This window comes from Cutaneotrichosporon oleaginosum (genome assembly GCF_008065305.1).
Source record: "Cutaneotrichosporon oleaginosum strain ATCC 20508 chromosome Unknown ATCC20508_contig02, whole genome shotgun sequence".
Lineage (NCBI taxonomy): Eukaryota > Fungi > Basidiomycota > Tremellomycetes > Trichosporonales > Trichosporonaceae > Cutaneotrichosporon > Cutaneotrichosporon oleaginosum.
In genome coordinates this window covers 2452301-2469401 of record NW_027072171.1, presented here as the reverse complement: position 1 = coordinate 2469401, position 17101 = coordinate 2452301, and the positions used below count along the sequence as shown (strand labels likewise).

The 17101-nt window shown below is 56.7% G+C and overlaps 5 protein-coding genes across 5 annotated transcripts; 2 read left to right on the top strand and 3 right to left on the bottom strand.

Annotated features, from left to right (window-relative positions):
- Positions 1 to 247: 247 nt before the first annotated feature.
- Positions 248 to 4650, bottom strand: COLE_02651 (uncharacterized protein; the record flags this gene model as incomplete). The annotated part of the gene is made up of 7 exons (XM_018424179.2): positions 248 to 368; positions 402 to 569; positions 604 to 1154; positions 1197 to 1461; positions 1498 to 1763; positions 1806 to 4445; positions 4480 to 4650. The coding sequence occupies 7 exons, from the start codon at positions 4648 to 4650 to the stop codon at positions 248 to 250; spliced, it is 4182 nt and encodes a 1393-aa protein (XP_018276240.1).
- Positions 4651 to 5219: 569 nt separating this feature from the next.
- Positions 5220 to 7942, top strand: COLE_02650 (uncharacterized protein; the record flags this gene model as incomplete). Its single annotated transcript, XM_018424180.2, has 3 exons — positions 5220 to 5362; positions 5416 to 5537; positions 5574 to 7942. 3 exons carry the CDS (start codon positions 5220 to 5222, stop codon positions 7940 to 7942), a joined length of 2634 nt encoding a protein of 877 aa, XP_018276241.1.
- A 194-nt stretch (positions 7943 to 8136) lies between these two features.
- Positions 8137 to 9749, bottom strand: COLE_02649 (uncharacterized protein; the record flags this gene model as incomplete). The annotated part of the gene is made up of 9 exons (XM_065626223.1): positions 8137 to 8365; positions 8400 to 8611; positions 8657 to 8688; positions 8729 to 8798; positions 8838 to 9025; positions 9059 to 9250; positions 9282 to 9369; positions 9458 to 9486; positions 9716 to 9749. The coding sequence occupies 9 exons, from the start codon at positions 9747 to 9749 to the stop codon at positions 8137 to 8139; spliced, it is 1074 nt and encodes a 357-aa protein (XP_065482492.1).
- A 194-nt stretch (positions 9750 to 9943) lies between these two features.
- Positions 9944 to 12822, bottom strand: COLE_02648 (uncharacterized protein; the record flags this gene model as incomplete). Its single annotated transcript, XM_018421536.2, has 3 exons — positions 9944 to 11397; positions 11434 to 12515; positions 12548 to 12822. The coding sequence occupies 3 exons, from the start codon at positions 12820 to 12822 to the stop codon at positions 9944 to 9946; spliced, it is 2811 nt and encodes a 936-aa protein (XP_018276243.1).
- A 790-nt stretch (positions 12823 to 13612) lies between these two features.
- COLE_02647 (uncharacterized protein) lies at positions 13613 to 16886 on the top strand (the record flags this gene model as incomplete). The annotated part of the gene is made up of 12 exons (XM_018424181.2): positions 13613 to 14024; positions 14062 to 14249; positions 14287 to 15010; positions 15065 to 15358; positions 15397 to 15530; positions 15572 to 15888; positions 15930 to 15997; positions 16044 to 16102; positions 16137 to 16226; positions 16263 to 16370; positions 16408 to 16638; positions 16677 to 16886. The coding sequence occupies 12 exons, from the start codon at positions 13613 to 13615 to the stop codon at positions 16884 to 16886; spliced, it is 2835 nt and encodes a 944-aa protein (XP_018276244.1).
- Positions 16887 to 17101: the final 215 nt, after the last annotated feature.

Here is a 17101-nt window from a genome sequence, read left to right as displayed (position 1 = left end):
ACATGCATGCTGTTGGTCACTGGGATCACTAGCCGATGGACGTTGCGAAAAGTTCGTCGCAAAGCGTCCGCTTCTCGTATATACATGGCGTTTGACAGGATCGGGCGGTTTCCGACATCCTTGTCCACCTACGAAAGGCGATCTAGACTCGCTGAATGCCCGCACTCCTCTTCAGACGAGCCGACTGCCAGTCATCCGACATGCGCCTACAGTCAGCAAGGAACGATCATAGTTGGCTAGCGGAGTCTTACTTGGCGCGGACGAGGGATAGTACTGCTAGGCCGACCGACCTCAATGTCCTCTTCGGCCGCGGAAGTGGAGCAACCTCATAACCCATCGATGCGATCATGCGCAGTGTCGCCTGTTCACTGGAGTTAGCACTGGCAAATCGGATAACTAACTTCAAGCTCATCCCACCCACGCAGAGGATGAGGAACTTTTTCTGCAACGCGAGCGCGTCGCGGAACGAGTTTTCACGAGCGTACATGGCCTGGAGGTACTCGATCTGTGCCGAAAGACGGCGCATTTGCGCTTTGTACTTCTGGCGCTGCTCGGCGCCGGAGGCTTGACTAAAACTCAGCGTCGCTTTTAGCAGTGACTTACAATCGGCTCTGCAAACGTTGCAGCCGCTCCTGGAGGACTAAACACTGGTCTCGAGCGTCTTGAGCTTGCTGCAAAGCTTGAGCCAAGTCAGCCTGCTTCGCGCGCAGGCTGTCCCGAAGAGACGCAAGCTGGTCGGGATAGACTTGAGCAGACTGCCGCTGCTGCGTTTTCAGCAGCAGCAGCTCTGACCCAAAGGAGGCACACTCTCGGCGCTGGACGGCCAAATCGTTGCCGAGCTGGGCCAGCTCGCGAGTAATGCGCTGACGTTCCAGAGTGAGGGCCTCGACTTCGTGATCCTTGTCAGCGAGCTCATCGGAGCAGATGCGAAGTTCGTTCCGCAATTGGTTCAAGCTCTCTTGTGATGCTTTCAACGAAGAGCTGGTCTTTTCAAGAGTGGCCTGAAGACTTCGAACCTTATCTTGCGCTTCGACTGCGGCGCCTTGCTCATGGCGAAGACTGTCCCGAACCTCCTCCAACTCCTTGACCGTTGTGTGCAGCCTAGCAGCCTCCGCCTCGTGCCGAGAAACGAGCCCCTCGCTTTTGCGCAGGTTCTGCAAGTCAATTTCGCGATTGCCAGATTGTCGGCAACTCACAGCTGTCAGTATATCCTTCTCTGCGCGGAGCTGCTCATTCCGCCGATTAACCAGAGCGATGTCTTCCTGTGCCTCCTCGTGAACCCGGGCTGCTTCTTCAGACAGGCGCTCGAGTTCTTCTTCATATTTCAAGCGCATGTCTGAGAGCTGCAGACGCAGGCGACGGTTGTGCTCTTGCAGTCGCTCCTTTTCAGCAGTCATATGATCACGTACGCTCGAGAGACGCTGATGCACCTGCTCAAGGGCGGCTTCTAATCGCTCGTTCCTGCAGGTATCAGTAATACTTCCTTTTCCTACTTACTGAGAGCGACCCCTCTCAAGTGACTCGTCCTTCTGTTTGTTGACTCGGCCTTGCATGACTTGCTCTTCCTTCAGTTGCCCATTCTCCAATCTGGCTGCTGCAAGCTCTTCGGCAAGCCGGATGGCCACAAGTCCCGCTTTCTCGAGGGCATCGAAGTTCTTGTCAAGCTGGGCTTGAGCAGCGTCAAAGTCTAGCTGTAGGTGACCGAGCTCCGCTCGCAACACTGACTCCTGAGAGTCATCCATAGTGGTTTGCAGCCACGACAGCTGTGGGTTAGTGACCTGCTTCAGTCCGCACTTTAGACTCACATCTTTGAGCGGGCCTGGGGTGCGAGGAGACCGTAGAGCGGAGACAGCCCTGTGCAAGGCTGGCGTAGACGCAGCCATGGAATGGGCGTACCGAGCTGGGGAAGCCATCTCACGCGCCTTCAGCCGCTCAAGAAGAATTTCCTTCTCCGCTGTCAGAGCATGGATACGGGCGTCTCGGTCTTCAAGAGTCCTATGGCGAGCAGGCATTCTCTCAAGCTCAGCCTTAAGTCGGCCGATATGACGGTGAGCCTCATCCAGCTGTGCTTGGTAGATCGACTTCGTCATGTCTGCTGATGTTGAGACAGCCGAATCACGACTCTGGTCAGCTTCGGGCCGTTCGAGGCTCAACATCATGAGTTGATGCTGAAGGGACTGGAGCTCAGCCTGTGAGTCGGCTTGCGCGGCCTGTGCCGTAGACAGGAACATCTCCAGCTCTGCGACGCGCTTCTGGCTCGTCTCAATCTCGGTGGTTGACGTAGTGACTACCTCCTCCAGCTGTTGGATGACCTTGCGCTCGTGATCCATAACGCCCTGGTTCTCGCGCTGGCGTAGCTCCAGCTGTTCAACGCGTTGTGACAAGAGACACTTTTCCTCGCGAAGAGCGTCCTTCTCATCAGTAAGCGAGGACACGCGTGCCTCAAAGCTCAAGATCTGGCCATCACGCTGTTCGACAAGTCTCGAGGCGGTGGCTAGACGCGCCTGCATGGCGGTCAACTCCCGTGCGCGCTCTTCAGCCAAATTCTGCGCGGCGTCAAGACGCGCTCGGAGATCCTCTATCTCGCTCGTTTCTTCACGGTGAGCAAACTCAAGTCGGGACTTGAACTCCAGCAAACTCTTCTCAGAGGCCACAAGTTGGGATCGGAGGTCGTCCGCACATTGAGTGATCTGCTGCACTTCTCGCTCAGCTGAGTGGAGGTGCGACTGCAGTGTGTCCGCGCGATCCTCGGCCTGTTGAAGCTGCTCGAGAGTCGCTTGTTCATTAGCGTGGGCCTCTGACAACCTGGCTTGGGCATTCGCTAAAGCCTCTGCGACGATCTGGGCATCCTCTTGCGCTCGGGACAGATCACCTCCAAGGATGGCAATTTGTTTGCGAAGCTCGTCCTCTTGAACGGCACTGGATGGCCGCAACATATCCAGTTGCGTTTGCAACCGGGTCACCTCTCCCTTGGTCTGCCCAACCTCGTCTTGTAAAGCCTCGATCTGCTTGGTGTAATCGGCGCCGATTTCCGAGAACATGTGATAGTATTCCTCTGTCTTCCTAGAAAAGTCGACCTTGACTCGGGACATCTCCTCATGGGCATCTTGCAGTTGATCGCGTGTATCTTGAAGCTCAGCGCGCAGGGATACCAGTTCGGAGAGCGACACATCTTTTCCGGTGCCATCGGCGTTCAGGTCCTTATTATATTCACCCGTTTCGGCGTCCAAGCCGGCATCACGAATAACTTGGAGAAGGCGCCCGCGCTCCTCCTGCCAGTTCTCCTCACTACTGGTGAGGTCACTGGTGTTTATCAACTGATGGTCCATCCTGTTGAGGTGTCTCTCGACTTTGGCGAAAGGCGACATGCTGTGGATATGCTGAGGCGATTCCATCGAGACATCAGCAGATGGCATATTGGCGCCCGGCCCTGACGAGCTACCGTCGTCGCAGACCACGCTTCTGTCACCGATATGGTCGTCCACAGATGTGCCCAAATGTAACGGACGTCGATCCTCGTCTGAGTGGTTTGATGCGTCGTCTGGCTTCGCGGTCGTAGAGCTGGCAAAGCTTTGCGGAGCAGTAGTTCTGCGCAAAGGAGAAAATCGGGATGGCAGCGAATCGAAGGCAAGCACCGGCATTGGAGAACTCTTGTGCTGAGCTGTGTGATCGACAAGGGCCCGGGATGAGCCGCCGCGGTCGAGGCTTGGGGATAGCGGTCTCCGATTACGATATCTCGTTGTAACGTCTCGCAGCGGTGCGAAAGGTGTAGCTGCGGCGCGAGCGGCGGTCGAAGGATAGTCCATGTATCGGATGGGTCCCGGCGTTGCCTCGGGAGAGTCCAGGATTCCGGGCAAGGATGAAGGGACCGGTGTGAGGTTGTCCGCAGTCAAATCGCTGCTCTTATCCTCAAGGTGGGGTGACCCATAGTGGACATGAGGGAGCCGCAGCGACTCTCCACCTTCTGGCGTTGTCGCCTCGACGTCGTTCGAAGAGACTTCGCTTGTGCTCAAACTGGGTATCCGGGCTTCATTCATGTGCTTCGGAGTGTTCTCTGCAGTCTGGTACGACATCCCCAATGGACCGGCGGGAGGGGAGATGAAACTCGTGGTAGTGGACGGCGGGTATACCTCAGTGTCATCGACTTCTTTGTCTCGAGTGGAGAGAGCTGTCCTAGGGGAAATAGAGCTGTGGTCCTCGTAGGTGTGCCGGGTGGCTGGCTCGTCAACGATGGCATCCGTGTCCGAACGCGTGTCCGAGTAGTCGTAAGAGATGTCCAGCGTGCTGTGGTCCAGGCGAGACATTGAGCGGAGTTGAGGACTGGAAGTGGCCATGTCGGTAACAGTAGAACGTAACGGCTTCACAGTCGACGCGGTTCGCGCTGATGACGCATCACTTGTTGAGGGCAGGCGGCGCGTAACTAGAGGTGTAATGAGCTGATCGCGCTGAATTCAGTATTTACATCCATTGCTGACTTACCTCAGATGTGGTGCATCTATCGGTTACCGATTCTCGGCTGCTGTCGACGTCGAAGTCATCACTGAGGTCGAGATCGTGACGCTGGAAACTGGGAAGAGAAGGCAGCTCCATCTCCTCGTATTGCTGAACGCGTTTCAGCACCCTCGATGGGGTGTCGAGCAAATCAGCCATGGTAGCGAGCGAGGAGTGGAAGGTGAAGGATTAGGAGTATTGCGTATAGGGGTGTTGGGATGGGGATGGGGAGGTGGCGACTGTTGTGTCGCGCAAGGCAAGAAGCCACGCTGGTCATGTTGATCGTGAACGACTGACCAGGCACAGCAAAACAAACGCGGGCCACGTGCATACCACGAGAACCGCTCAGTTACCCTCCCGCCTCTAAGAGTGGGAGCGTATTTAAGGAAGCCTTCCGTTAAGCCCCACAGGCGCCTCAATGGGAGGTATCGGAGCGGCAGGACGGGAGGAAGGGCTGGAGAGGAGAGGCTGCTCTGCTTGGACACGGAAGGAAAATGCACCTCCTAGGCTCCCATGCCCAGGTCACTCAACAACCACACTCCTCCTCTGCTCTCTTCTCCATCCACCAAGATAGAACGATCTTTCACTGAACGCTCCCTCGTCATCCAACGCGCACTCCCTCTCCCATTTGACGCCCGCCTCGACCTGTTCTTTCGCACACCCTAGAGCCAAAGATCACATTTTCGCTTTGCGTTGCACGCTGCCCACTCTCTCGCCACCGGACAGGCATGCAGCCATACCGCCCCGCTTCCCCCTTGGAGTCGCCCGCCGATGTGAAGAAGGAGTCTCACATCGGCTTCCAGCCCGCTTCTGCTCAAGCCCGCTTGGCTGGTGATGCCGCTGTGCGTGACTATGAGGGCAAGCAGCAGAAGTACGTGGATGGTGCCTGATTATATCGCCCGAGGCCTACGCTGACCTTGATAGGTTGTCCGACGCCATAGAGGCAACCAAATACCTCGTCGCCGACCTCAAGAACTTCAACCACGAGCACTGGAAAATTCGCTATCCTCACTTTGCCCAGGTGCCTGCAACGTCGGGGAGGAAAGGTGCGACGGACGCGGCTTCGGTGACTGACATGATAGCTGCCCGCCCGAGTCTGGGTCGTAGAACTCTCACTTTCGCCGACGAGCCTGCGCAGGAGACTGAGGTGGTCGTGACTTCACAGCAACGGCCAAACCGCCACCAATTGAAGCGTTCCGTGTCCTTCCTGCCGTCGCCCCAGTCGAGCCCTTCGTCTTCGGTCACCTCCACTCCTACATCCGAGGAGCCCGACTCTCTTTCGCCGGAGCAGTCTGTGTCGAACGAAGAATTCACGATCCTCAACCTCGATCTTAACCTTGGCGCGACTCGCCACGCGAAGGCTCTCATTTCGCAGCTTGAGCGTTCATCTATTTCTGCCCTCCTTGACAGCCGCCTTCTTGCCACCCTCACTCATCTTGACTTGCTCCACGCCCGTATCCACGATGCGCACTCGCGTGTGCTAGTGACTGGCGACCTCAACGCCGGCAAGTCTACCCTTGTGAATGCGCTCCTCCGTCGCTCCGAGGTTATGCCCACCGATCAGCAGCCGTTGACTACTCGCTTTGTTGAAGTTGTGAGCGCACGCGAGAATGGCAACAAAGAGGAGATTCACGTCCTTGATTCGCCAACTCTATACAATCCCGAAGACCCGTCGACATACAAGGTCAAGCCAATCCAACAACTTGAGGAGCTATCCACGGATCCGGACTGCGATTCATCCGCTCCTCCTCTCCGCGTCTTCCTCCGCGAGAATACTGACACGACTTCGCCGTCCATCCTTCACAATGGTGTTGTAGACATCTCGCTCATCGACGCTCCTGGCCTGAATCGTGATTCGATCAAGACCACTGCCAACTTTGCGCGTCAGGAAGAAATCGACGTCGTTGTATTCGTGGTCTCGGCGGCCAACCACTTCACTCTTTCTGCAAAGGAGTTCATTTGGCAGGCGAGCCACGAGAAGGCGCATCTCTTTATCGTGGTCAATCGATTTGATCAAATCAAGGACAAGGAGCGCTGCCGCCGTGCAGTCATGGCACAAATCAAACAGCTCAGTCTTGAGACCTACGCCGAGGCCAAGGATCTCGTTCACTTTGTTGACTCTGCTAAGGTTGCCCTTGGCTTCGGCGACGAGGGTGATGGCGACGACATCGACGAGACTTTCGCCCACCTGGAGCATTCTCTTCGCTCCTTCGTCCTAGTCAACCGTGCCAAATCCAAGCTCGGCCCCGCCCAGAATTACATTACTCATCTGATGGCGGACGTTGAGCTGCTTGCGGCCGCGAACTCTCTCGTTGCCGTCAAGGAACGTGACGCGGCTCTTCTAGAGGTGGAGCGCGTCAAGCCTGAGCTTGACCGCATGAAGTCGAGCAAGGATCTCCTTGAGGAAGGCCTCGTGGCGGAGGAGGAGTCGGCAACCAGCAAGGTCGTCTCTCAGAGCCAGCTTTCGCTTCGCCTTGCCCTCGACCGAGTAGGACGAGGCGAGTACGCCCCTGGCTTGACGGCTCCCGTTTACCCCGGTCTGCTTGGCGCCTGGGACTACGCCGCGGAAGTTCGCAAGGCTCTCCTCGCCTCCCTCGACATGGCGGTGCGAGAGGTGGAAAACGATGCTCGCCTCCTTACCGCCGAGACCGTCACTCATATCACGGAGATCGGGGAGAAGCATCTGCCTTCGGACGGCGAAAAGTGCAGGAGGGTATTCAACCCTCAGGCCATGTTCTACAACCCCACGCGCAAGATTCGTCGGACCTCTGGTCTCCAGAGCGTTGGGCTTGGACTTGCTGGCAATTCGGCGCTATCTAGCGTGGTTGTCTCTGACATCTTTGACCTGCAGCACTTCTTCTTCCTCACCGAATCGGTGCCGTCTGCCGTCACCGAGAAGATCTCTCCTTTGCGCGACCTCATTCCATTGAGCAAGGAGGTCTCGAGCATTGGCGCAGCTTCCCTTGCGGTGGGTGCATTTTCTGTGGTGGGCGGCAAGGCACTGGCTCTGCGCACACTCGTTGAGACCGCCATCCATCTCTCTGATCTCGCCTCCAACCCCGTAGTGCGCAAGTGGGCCGGTCCGGCCATTGGCATCCTTGCCGCAGGCGCCGTGGCCTACGTCATCTATGAGTTGCCGCGTACCATTCCCCGCAACGTCGGCCGCAATCTGCGCTCGCAGCTTCTTGTCACCGCGGGCACCTCGGACGCTCAGGACGAGTCGCCTTTCTTCGAGGCGGAGGCTCAACGAGTTGGGCGGGAAGTGCGCAAGGTTATGCGTCTTGCAGCCTGGGACCTGCGTGAGCGCTTCCGCATCGCCATGGAGGCTCGCAACGAGATCGTCCGCCAGAGCGAGGAAACTGCTAAGCAGGCTGCTCGCGCACTCGAGTGGTTCGCAGAAATCGAGGATCGCGTAGACGCGATCCGCGACCAACTGGGCCTGAAGCTCTAATGACGAGATTGTACAGAGTGAAGAAGGCCAAGGCGGAACCTGTTGACTAGTGTTGTGACTCCTCTTGCGATGTAATTTCTCATGCTACTGATATTTGGGCTGGTCTCGTCGTACCATCAGACATTTGCATCCTCCATTATGTACAGGTAATGCGCATTCGCTTCCCATCTCGTATCGTAAGCGTAGCCGCATGGCTACTTCGTAAAGATGCTGACGACATCTTCGTTCATGACCTGGTGCGACAATCCTACCTTCTGGGGTTGAGGGTTGAATTTGCTCGACTTGCCCCACACAAGAGCGTACTTGAAGTGCGACGCGAGACCGCGGTGAATGCTATGACACACAGTTTCGATCGTTGCGCCAGAGCGAAGGCAGATTGGATCGCCGAGGTCGGGTTGCTCTCCGCGCTTCTTGGTGTACACCCTGCGATCAGCGAGCTCTCGCAGCGAGGGCGTACTTGACAAGACCAAGCTCCTTCCAGATCGCGTCCAATAACCAGTCCAGACCAAGGTCAGCCTCGCATGAGATCATGACGGTTTTCCCGTCGCCTTGTCGGGCCATGCGGTCCAATGCCTCCATCGAAATAGCGTCCACCTTGTTGTTCACCGTAAGCGCAGGGATGTACTTGCGCGTGCCGAGCAGCACGTCAATAAATTCGTCGATGGTGATCTGGAGTCAGCACTAATTCCTCTTCCCTCGGGGAACCATACGCACGTCCTCGCGAATCATGACATCGCAGTTATGGACTGGTGTCAGCTGCCGCATATGGCGAGAAAGCCCACGTACTCCTGTAAGACTGAAGAACTGATCGGATCATTCGCTCATCCGTCTTTGTGAGCTTCACAGTGCAGGTGATCTGTGGTAAGTCTCAGCACAATGTTATGGACAAACTCACAGTGATGCCTCCCGCCGTCTTCTGCTTGAAAACTACATCTGGTGACTTGGTGTTAAGGCGGATGCCAACCTCCTCCAGTTCGGCCACCAACATGGCCCGTTGCTCATCTGACTTCGTCGCGTCAATCATAATGATAATGAGATCCGCCGTTCGTGCAACTGCCACGACCTGTTTGCCTCGCCCACGACCTGCCGTTAGACATCTTCGATGCGTCAGCTCACCCTTAGCGGCGTCCTGCACAATGCCGGGCAGGTCCAGCAGCTGGATCCGCGCGCCTTCGTACTCCAACACGCCCGGGATGGCAGTGAGCGTCGTGAACTCGTATGCGCCAACGGCTGACTCCGTCTTGGTCGTCTTTGAAAGCAGCGTTGACTTGCCAACCGAAGGAAATCCAATCAAGCACACGCGCGCATCTACCGTAAGCTTTGACGGAAACGGACGCACCTCCACTCTTCATTACGTCGAAGCCTTCGCCCTTGGCAGATTTCTTCTCTGGCTCGAGTAGCTGGGCGCGATACTTGGCGACTATGATTAGTGTTGCAACACTCACTGCTCACGCTTGGCCTACACCCGGAAGAACGAGGTCAGCATCCCATGTTGAACGTCCGGGGAGAGCGCACCTTAAGTAAACCCAGATGATACTCCGTCGCTGCTATCAGCTATGGCTCTCATGGAAGTACACTGACCCTTGCTGCAACGTTAAATCACAGGACGCGCGTCAGTACTATGCCTCGCACGGGTTGGTTTAGGCTAACTTCTTCTGTGCTGGCGGAGGTCAGCCATCGCCGACGGCCGTGCGGAGTCACATACTTCGAGACATCTCCTCTGTGTGTCAGCGTTGTTCTCCCAGCAGCAGCAGCAACAGCAGCACCACGCACTCTCGATATCCTCAATCTTCTGTAGAATTCCCATGTTGACTAGGTCGCTTGCTGCGCAGCTGGCTGTTGTTCAGAGTTGATAGGTGTCTAATGAGACTTAGTGAAGCTCGAGGTATGTACATGCAGGACCCAGAATGACGGTGATAACCGATATATTTGTTCCACGTAATTAAACCTCCCACACTGCGAGACTCCAGTTCCTATCAACATGATTGTGCATCGATGCCTCTAACGAACTCTGTTCAAAACTTCCTCTACTGACGTGGCCCGGAACGTGCCGTCCTCGCCCTGGGCGAATACAGCATCCTCACCGAAGTAAACGACCAAGCCGCCCTTCCCCTCAATCGTCTTGCCAATGCGGAACAGTGGTTTGCCTGTGGTTGCATGCGACTGACCCAGGGGACGCATGAGCAAATCGTTCTCGGCAATGATCTCTTCCACGACGGAGCGGAACGTAAGATCTTCGGGGGCGAGGATGCGCTTCCCCCCAGGCATAGGCACAAGTGTCGGAAGCTGCGGACCGCCGTTACTAGGTGTGGTGTTGGAGCGAATTGGCGCATATTGCGGCTGTTGCAACTTCAAAGGCGCAGCAGATCCCAGCTCGACGGCTTCACGCATAAGCTTAAGACCGGTGTTGAAGCCGTGTGCCATGCCGCGGTGCTGCACAATTTGCGGAGGGAAGACGGCTTTCCACATCTCAAACCACTGCGCAACTTCGTCCGCGTTGTAACCAGGATGTGCGAGCCACGTGTAAAGGACGTTGAGCCATTTGGGGAAAAACTCGAGTTCGAAGAGGCGAACAAAGTTGGACGTCCTGATCAAACTGTGCCAGGGCAGGAGGATATCCTTGAGTGGCTTCATGTCCTGGTTGCGCGGGTTGACAGCAAAGCGGTCGCGCAGCACGTCGCCGAGCTTGCCAAGCACGTAGTCGCCCATGAGCTTGTCCCACTCGTGCACGGAAAAGATATCGCCACGCCAGCGCTGCAGCTCAAGAAGGGCGCCGTCCTCAGGCTTCCATCTTCGAAGCACAGCACGCACGCGGCGTTTTCCGCTCTCAAGTAGATCTCCCACCCGTTCGCCCATTAGTGGGAGCCACGGGAATGTAATTGAGGCGAGCGATACGTTGCGACCATCGCGGAGAGAGCGACCTGTCCACTCCTCGACCGCCATAGTCACTTTCGGGAGAATGAGTTGGTCAAGGACGTTGTCGTAAATAAAGCGAGGTAGAATCGGGTCCCACGACTCGATGAGATGTACTGCCGGTTGTGGATCCCACACGTCCCACTCATTGTTAATGGCAGATCGAACTTTTGGCAACCACCGCTGCCATAGCAGACTCTCCCATGCCGTCATTGAACGTTCGACACCGTCGACCTGTGGATCCCTAGATGCGTTATCGAGGTTAAACGCTTGTTTCCATGGCTTGAGGGTTGAGAGGAGGGCATCCGCCGATACATCGAATGGCTGCCATTGAGCGAAGGGCTTGCGCAACACCAAGTCGATGGCACCGACGACGACATCGTCGAGGCCAAGCAAGCGATACTCCTTTTCATGGGCAACGAGGAGACGATTGAACGCTTCTTCCAACGGCCTCAGAGAGGACGACCCCTCGCTCACCTCGCGCTGGCTGATGGAAAATATCTCGTCCACAGATGCCTTGACTCGCTCCAACGATCGTAACTCTGTCTTTGTTAGCTCAGCCCGCACGAAAAGCTCACCCGTAGCTGACTCGTCTGCTTTCTGTCGTGATCGCTCCTCGTCGCGTGTTGTCCACCGCCTGCGCTCGTTGACGGCCTTTCCCTCCTTAACGAGACTATTGACCTCGCCACGGGTGACGTCCACAACAAGACGCAGATTGTGCCGCAGCTCAGGTAGTTGCGTGGCATCCAGCGATGGCGTCCAGCCGGAAATGGAAAGATCTGCAATGGATTCCACCGTCTTGAGGTCGGGTCCTCGAGCGTCGATGACGAGACCGACACCAGGTTGTGGCCGGTCGATGGTTTCTTCAGCGAGCAGCTGTTCGTATGTTTTGTGCTCAACCTTGACCTTGACCTTTTTATGTTTCGTCCAACCTTCTCGACTTGGTATGCCTCGTTGACCAGCCTTACGCTGACCCTTCTTCGGTTTCGGCTCCTCGTCCTCGACAAGCTCGCCCTTCCGCCTGGCCTCGCGCTTGCTGTCCTCGGTTCGAATACCAGACCGGATGCCTTCACCGCGCATCATGGCACCAACTGCCACAGGAACAGCGCGGCCATCTTCATTCAACCCGAGACCTTTGCCTGGCGCCCAGCCTTGCTTGGCGAGAAACTTGGCGCCAAACCCTCCAGCGATCGATGAGAAATGCGCCTGCTCGGCGCGGGTGAGTGCGGCTTGCTGGGTTGGGGTAGGGGTAGCAGATCGACTCGGCTGGAAGCCCGACCTTGCATTGGGAGTGGTTCCTGCGCCAATGCCCATGAATGCAGAAGCTGCACGTCCAAAGGCAGACTTGGGAGCTGAGCCATCTGATTTTGCCTCATCAACTGAGGGTTTCGTTGCTGCTGTCGTTGCGGTTGCTAATCGGAATCCCAGGCCGCCTCCCCCACCACCCGCACGGAACCCCAGACCACCACGGCCTCCGCCTCCAATGCCAGCGTGAGGGGCTTCTTCCTCTTCGACAACTCGTGGGGTTGCTATCTCGTTGTTCGAGCTCGTCTCCGCGTCAGAACCATCGGACAGTCCGTCTGTGGGTTTGTCAAGCTCAGAATCTGCCCCCTTTGCCCCATCGTGTGGAGCATCGCTCTTTGAAACGAAGGCGGGTGCCCTGCCGTCAGTTAACACTTCACATGAACCTACTTGGTCCAGTCCGTCCTCTCGTTCCCTGGTCGGACGCCGCCGCTACGAGGACGGCGAAGGCCGCCACCATCATCTCCTTCTCCAAATATTCCTTCCCAAGCGGCGGCCTTGCCGTTGCCCATCGTCCGAGGTCGTTTGCGGCGATGTTCAAACAGACGCCTTTCTGCGCGAGAATCGTCGTCTTCTTGCGAGCCAAACCCACCCTCGCTGCCGGACTGATCAGACGCATCCGAGTCAGTCCCATCGTCGAGGATGTCCTTCTTCCGCCGCGCCATAGCAATATTACGAGGCGCGTGGGCTGGCGGTCGAGAGGGTGAGTGGCTAATGTGATGGACTGGGCAGCATTCATGAATCTAGCGAATGTTGGTGACTTGGGTGGCAACTCTCCGGCGCCTACAGCAAGTCAGGGCAGGTTAGGCCCCCCAAAAGCGTATGAACTTAGGCGTGCCTTTGCTTGTCACGCAGGCCTACGTGTCATAAGGGATGTCATGTCTTTGATTGACCTCTCTGATTCGAACATGACGCAGTTGGAACATCCGGTCCGAAACCCTGAGTGGCTCGCGTCGCCCTCGCGCGCAGGGCACATCGGGCGCTGGAAACTCCCATCCCGCTGATCCGTTGAGAAACGATGCCGCCCAGCGCATGCAGGGTCTGGGAGCTGGGGGTTGGCAAGGCGCAACGCCCGAACCCATCACCCGCCGTTGAGCTACTGTGCCGTTCCTGGCTGAGTTGCGGGGCGCGGATGCTCATGTCGGCGAACGAAGTGACTTCGACTGATGATGTCTCATCGGCCTCTACTCGTTTCTCCGCGTTGCTCACCTCACACTTCAACAACAACAACTGTTCACTCTCATCGACCTCATCACTGCTTCTCCTCTTACAGTTCCCTTCATCGCTGGCTCCTCTTCATCATCAGCTGTTTGCTCTGCGGAATGCAGTAGCGAGGGATAGCATCGTTGTCTCAGCCCAATTTGCTCTCCCAGTCACTTGCAGTCACTGCAATGTTCATGCCGCCCACCACGCCCATTCGGCTTTGAATACCCTTCGCCACAAGCCGTTTCCACCATGGCCACACCCGCAATGATCCATACGCGCACGCGCTCGCGCTGGTACATGGAGTCACCCATTCGCAGAGCGGCTTCCCCATTAGTGCACAAAGGTGCCATTAAACATGTGTCCAAGCGGCGACGCATCGGCATGTCATCCCTCAATGTTAACAGGCTACCGCCGCCCTCATCAGACACCGACTCCAATCGCGACTCGCATTCTCTTCCCAATCGGTTTTCTCTTTCAAGTCCGCGCACTGTTTCTCGGACCCACAGACGGTCTGGTGTCCCACGTCGCCCCAAACCCCTGCCACTTTCCGGGGACGAGCAGGCTCTGAGCCCCCGCAAGCGCAAACGTTCCGACATCGAGTCCGTATCCGACGAAAGTTGGATTGAGACTGAGGACGAGATGCCCGAGTTCATCGCGGAAGGTGAGCCCGTCAGCATCGGATGGCACTAACGCTGCAGATGACCAGCACCTTTTACAAATGGCGCCAGCCTCGGCCCTCCACCGGTTACGCAAAAGCGAGCTCGTTCGACTATGGAAAGTCTGTGGCATGTGGTCTGATGACGACGAGGAGGGCAACGATATCAGCAATCTCGATTTGAAGAGGGGATTAAGTAAAGTTGACCTCGTCAACGGTCTAATCAAAGCGGTGAGGGCGCACAATTGAGGCGGCCACTGACGAACAGCGCAAGCAAGCTGCCGCACACGAGCCGTCGGCTCTCCAAGACCACAAACCGACGTCCAGAGAGTCCGGGAGTTCGTCGTTGGCCTCGCCCCCATCGTCCTCTGGCGACAGCCAGTTGATTAGGGACGTTGGGGTCGAGGTGAGTCCCAGAGCCCCAAGGCGATGGAGGGGCCGCCAACGGCCACCACTTGACGCCGTGAACCGCAAGGAACGGCAGGCGAAGATATCTGTACGACCCAAAGGGACAGGACGTCGTGATACACGGAAAGCCAGGTTCGATCAGACTGTTAAGAGTCCATCTCAGAAGGCAACGCGTCTCAGGCAGACTCGTTCGTCAACTGTCTCGTCCCAGTACGCCACAACGAGCGACGGCTCCAACGATCCTTCTTGCGAAGTGGATTTGAGGAAACCTCCCCGTCACCCCCCACGACGAGCTGTCTCGATTGTATCGGGGGTAGAGCGCACGCCCATTGCTCGGAGACTGCGACCTCGCACTCGCGGCAGCGCAAGCTCAAACGGCTCTACCGAGGTTGACGCCGACCAAGAAGACAATGCGGATGCAGAGTCGGTCTCGGCAGGTAACTCTCGTCAATTCAAACGGTCTGAATCGACATCCACCCGCGAAACGCTCGACCGCCGAGCGAAGCGAGAGGCGCTGCGAGCTATGCAACCGGACAGCTCGAGTAATGAGGAAGAATCCAACGACGAGCAAGATATAGATCATTGTGAGTTTACCGTCAAGAACGGCGGCTACCAGAGCTGCGGGCTGACTACCTCAGCGACAAGCCCACCCTCCCAGCAACGCAGATGCTCTTCTCGGACCCGCAGTGGCTCGCGGAGTGGCCCAGTAACGCGCTCTCGGCAGAACTCAACCCATGCCAAGGTGTTGCTAGGTGACCCCATCCAAATTGACTCGCCGCCGCACAGCGATGTCGACGTCTGCACCCGATCGCGCACTACCAGGTCCGGCAGGGCTTTTGGCGATATCCAGGAGAGATCGGAGTCGACAGATGACGTGGATGATGACTCGTTGGAGGAGGAGGAGGTCGACGAGCCCGGGGGATGGGGGGCTGGTGAGCTTGCGTTGAATATCCACGCTGACCGATCACAGATGCTAGTCTCGCTGGTGTCACCCATGCCAGTCTCATGCGATTGCGCCGTGACCAACTCGTGCAGATGTGCGAGCAGCGAAACCTTGAGGTCGGCGGCACAAAACCTCAGCTTGCGGCCGCACTCATCACCTGGGTAAGTGTCCTTCAAATGATACATACGTGTTCTGACATAAGCAGCGGGATGAACGCTTGGACAATCTAGCATCAAGCTCCACCACTAGTTCGCAAGGCACGGCTCGCCCCAGCTCTCCCGTCCTGATGAGCGCTGTTCTGACGCATAATCACCGCAAGGGGGAAGATACGCCTATTCTCCAGCGAAAACACATCCATGCTGAAGACCCTGCTACACCACGCCGGTCCAGCGATAAGGCGCCACGCACGCCTGATAATGACCTCAATCTCGACTTGCAGGAGCTCGGGCTTGAGGACTTTACTATTCAGCCCGAGTCTCTTCAGAAGATGGGAAAGATTGGTAGTGGCGGTTTCAAAGAGTATGGACGCCTCAACGACAGGCGGCGGAGCTGACATCCAGTGTTTATGTTGGCAAGTTGCGGGGGCGCAAGGTCGCCATCTCCGAATTTCGAGAGCACCTTAGCGAGAGTTCGTTGCTGTCCGCTCTCCGAGAGCCGAAGCGCTGACTTTACAGTGGACATCCGCGAACTGAAACTCTTGGCGGAATTCCGGCATCCCAACATCGTTAGATTCGTGGGTACCGTGGTGTTCACAGCTAATATCGCAGCGAGGCATCTGCATCCCGGAAGACACGTCACAAGTCCCTTGTATGCTGATCAGCGAGCTTTGCGAGAACGGGGACTTGTTTGATTACATTGTGAGCTGAGGCCCTTCCTCCTAGACTGATTTCGAGCGTAACGTTTCCACGCCGTCGCTGAAGCGCGTCTTGCGCATTATGTTGGACATTGCTCGTGGTCTGGAGTATTTGCACCTCCGGAACCCAGCAGTGATTCATCGTGACGTACGTCTTCTCTCTTGATGACAGCTGACAGACATAGTGCAAATCAACAAACATTCTGATCAACAAACAAGGTGTCGCCAAGGTGGGAGACTTTGGACTTGCGCGGGTGAAGCAGAGCACGCGGTCAATGATTCGCAGTCTGGTGGGAACTGTCAACTGGCAGGCCCCCGAACTGTGGCACCCCCACCCGAAGTACGATTACAAAGTGGACGTTTTCTCGGTCGCGCTGGTGTACTGGGAGATGTTGTCAGGGTGGATCGGCGAGCCAGTAGGTGTATCAGAAGGGGACGCACGCTGACAACCGAGAAGTACCCATGGGAGGGTCATAACGAGCACTACATTTATGATGCGGTCGGGCAGAAGCACAAGCGACCACCGTTGACGGGCCTCCGCAAGCATTGGGGAGCGGAGCCGGTCAACCTGATCGAGCGAATGTGGCACCAGGACCCGGCCGAGCGCCCCACAATGTCGGATGTCGTCGCTGACCTGGAGGCGTTGCTCGCTGAGTGCACGTGATAAAAGGAGGTGTGCATGGATGTCAGAAGCATACAAGTCATGAAGCATAGCATAACCGTCGTACAATTTGCATGTAAGCATTAGGACTTCACCCGAGTCGCCCATAACCGTCGTACAATTTGCATGTAAGCATTAGGACTTCACCCGAGTCGCCCTAGGATTATCGGTTATTAATAGCGGAATCATTTTAATCCACGACGACCGGGTCGGATGAC